The sequence below is a fragment of the Miscanthus floridulus genome, chromosome 5, assembly GCF_019320115.1.
Source record: "Miscanthus floridulus cultivar M001 chromosome 5, ASM1932011v1, whole genome shotgun sequence".
NCBI lineage: Eukaryota > Viridiplantae > Streptophyta > Magnoliopsida > Poales > Poaceae > Miscanthus > Miscanthus floridulus.
The window spans coordinates 145,380,471-145,383,555 of NC_089584.1; the positions used below are offsets into that span (position 1 = coordinate 145,380,471).

The 3,085-nt window shown below is 53.9% G+C and overlaps 1 protein-coding gene across 1 annotated transcript; it reads left to right on the forward strand.

Moving 5' to 3' along the window:
• Window positions 1-1,020: 1,020 nt before the first annotated feature.
• On the forward strand, window positions 1,021-2,061 carry LOC136451082 (classical arabinogalactan protein 26-like). Its single transcript, XM_066451826.1, has one exon. It carries the CDS (start codon window positions 1,149-1,151, stop codon window positions 1,620-1,622), a length of 474 nt encoding a protein of 157 aa, XP_066307923.1. The 5' UTR covers window positions 1,021-1,148; the 3' UTR covers window positions 1,623-2,061.
• Window positions 2,062-3,085: the final 1,024 nt, after the last annotated feature.

The window sequence follows — 3,085 nt, forward strand, 5'->3', positions numbered from 1 at the left end:
TATTACCATATCCTATCAGTCCGCACGTGTATTACGTCTGAATCCATATAATCGATCCCATTTCCATTTACTAGTGATCGACCTAGTCTAGGGTTAAGAAGACCCCATTTCAAATACTGTCTGGCAGAGTGCCTGATTAATTAGAAAGAAAAAGAGCTCATATTTGTCCAAAAAAAAAAGAGAGCTCAAAGTCGCGAACTGAACATCTCGATCGTAGTCTTGGTTAATCTGAGACATAAACCGGTTTATTCTGGTCATTTGGATGTGCTCGTCTGTGAGGAGAGGAACTTGGGGGGGGAGAAGTAGTAGAAGAAGAAGAACATGGACAGAGAGGAGGCAGGGAACAGCACGATGGCCGGATTCAGAGTTGGATTCGATTCAGAGTTTTTACATAATACATAATCTCTCTCCCTCTCCCACTCTCGACTCATATAGCACTGGATACATTACACAACCCACATTGGGCCGGACACTCGGGTACTGGGTCGGCTGGCTCTCTTGGGCCTTGACGCGGTCTCCGCTTCCTAGATTGTTCCAGGCGTGGCTGCTTCTGCAGGAGCTCCATCAGAGTCAGCATCAAGGGGATCTGGGATGCTGACAACGTAAGGCAGGTTTAAGTGTGCGTGTGTGTGTTCTAATAAGGGCGAAATGTAGAGACCATAAGGTAATATAAACCTTTGAGCTGTGTAACTCCTGCCCTCTCGTTATTTTTCCACTCCTATTTTTCAATGTAGCAAGCAAGCATGGACAGTTCTCCCATGTAGTACTGTACGTACTTTCCGATCGGGTACGTCAATACGTCGCCTCACGCCGTCACGCTTGCAAGACTGTGTTTGGAGCTAACAGTCGCAGCATGGATCAGCCATGTTCGCCGTTTCAGCGGCCGGTGCAGCCGTGCAGGTCAGCCATGGACATGGTGGCGCGCGTGCCGCCATACAGCATGCGCGGGTGTGTGCCCACCTGCTCCCCCACCCCGACCAAACTCTCCAAAACCCAACGTCCCAACCCCAACCAGAACAACACTCCCACCATCTCGCACCCGCCCGCACGCCGCCTCGCTCTCGCTCTCGCTCTCGGCGCCACCACCCGCACACCCACAAGCGCGCTCCGCGGCCCAGTGCCCAGCGCGGGCAGCGTCACAGCGACCAATGGCGAGGGCGCGCGGGCGCGGCCGTGGGCGCCTCCTCCTCCTCCTGGCGTTCGCGTTCCTCGCCGGCGCCGCGGCGGTCCGACACGATGCGCCCGCGCCCCGGTCGTCGTCCATCTCCGCGGCGCCCGAGTACCCGCCGCTCCCGCGCCTCCCGAACCAGCACCACGGCCGCCACACCGCAGGCCCCGCGCTCCCGCCGTCGCTGCCGGCGCTGTCGCCGGACATAATGCCCGTGCTGCCGTCCCCCGCCGAGGACGGCGCCGCGCCGGCGCCCGACGCGGGGGAGCCCACCATCCCGTCCAGCCCCAGCCCGCCCAACCCGGACGCGCTGGAGCCCGACTCGGCGCTCGCGCCGTTCGGCTCCGCGCACGCCGTCGCCGCGCAGTCCCACGCCGTGGCGTCGGCCTCGGCCTCGGCGCTCCCGCTCCTCGACCTGCTGCTGGCCATGTTGTGGCTGCTGCTGCTGGTGTAGCGGTCTAGCGGAGTGGGCGACCTGCCTGCCATGGACCACGCCGCCATGGTCCTCGCCGCCTCGCCACAGCTCCTCGTGGATGGGGGCAGCTGGGGCAGATCATGTCTCGGCGGCAGGCGTGCAGGAAAAAGGTAGCCCTTGGGTTGGTCGGCCGGGACGGCTGGCTCTGCAGCTTGCCATGCCTCCACTACTCTGCTTCATCCTTGTGAAGAATTGTTACTGCTGCTACATTTCATCAACTTTTACTTCTCTCCTGTAAATCTTAGCTTTTCGTTCATATTTTTGGGAGGGGTTATAATATGTTACTATAGCCTTTTGTTTTGTAACTTTTGTTAAGTGGAGATTATTTGGGTGATTCTTGTAATAAAACTAGAGGGATTGTTGGCCCATGTATCTCCGGCACGAGTAAGCCGACCACTCACCAGGGTTGCCGACCACACACTATGGCTAGAGGTACAAGAAGAGACGGAGAACAGAGCGTGCGTGTGCACACAGCACAAGCACCAGCGTTGGCCGGACCTCTGCAGAGGAGATGGCAAAACTGAACTCGCTCTCTTTAGTGAGTTGCAGTGGGAAGCTATAAATACAACTCTATCTATCTAATCCTAGTACATAGACATATCATGCTGCCATGCTGCTACAGTGACTAGACGTGACAACAGGGCTGACTTTGGCGCCTGTCCCTGCTGTTGCTACAGTGCGACAGGAGAGCCCTTTCGACGTCTGCCCCTGCCACGCATACAGAGGGAGCAGCAGATTACTTAACAGGGATTACATATTACTAGTAGTTGATTGCTCAGCTATGGTACACTGTACTACCTTGTGTGAAGCTCAAATTTGATCCTTAATTTCCTGCTCGTTTCATACTCTACTACCCGTCAACCTTGCCTGCTGCTGATTCTTCAACTACATAAACCCCATCACCAATTGCCCATTTGCTCCTATTTTTCTCAAATAACATAAATGGGATTGGACATCACAAGCCACCCAAAAGGCCACAACTTCATCTAGCAGAGGTTCTGCTGCTTACCAGCCAATCATGGTGTGTGTGATTGTTTTCCTGCTCCCATAATATGCAGGTCATTGGATCAGATCATTGGCAGTAATACATGCTAGGAAATTATTTTTACTCCTAGCTTCTACTCAAGAATTCACCTGAAAAAAGTGTAGCGTATGATTGTTTCTTTTCTATCACTGCTCAGTTTATGAATAGAAAACTCTGAAAAGAAAGGGAGGGGAACATGATGATAATTCACCTGAAAGGGCAGCAGTGTGCAGCTGGAACTCCACATCGAAAATTCTATACCCTCAGCTTTCTTGCTCCTTTAGATAGAACTCGCAGCTCCATCATCACCCCATGATTATCAGCATATAAAGCCTCTGGCATTGCCACTTTGCCAAGAAATTAGCTTTGAAGACATCATGATCAACCGCCGCTGTGCTTCAGGCATGTGATCTCGTGG

What these genes read in the sequence shown, in the direction of transcription:
- LOC136451082 (XM_066451826.1), top strand. Translation starts at nt 1,149, where the DNA reads ATGGCGAGGGCGCGCGGGCGCGGCCGTGGGCGCCTCCTCCTCCTCCTG.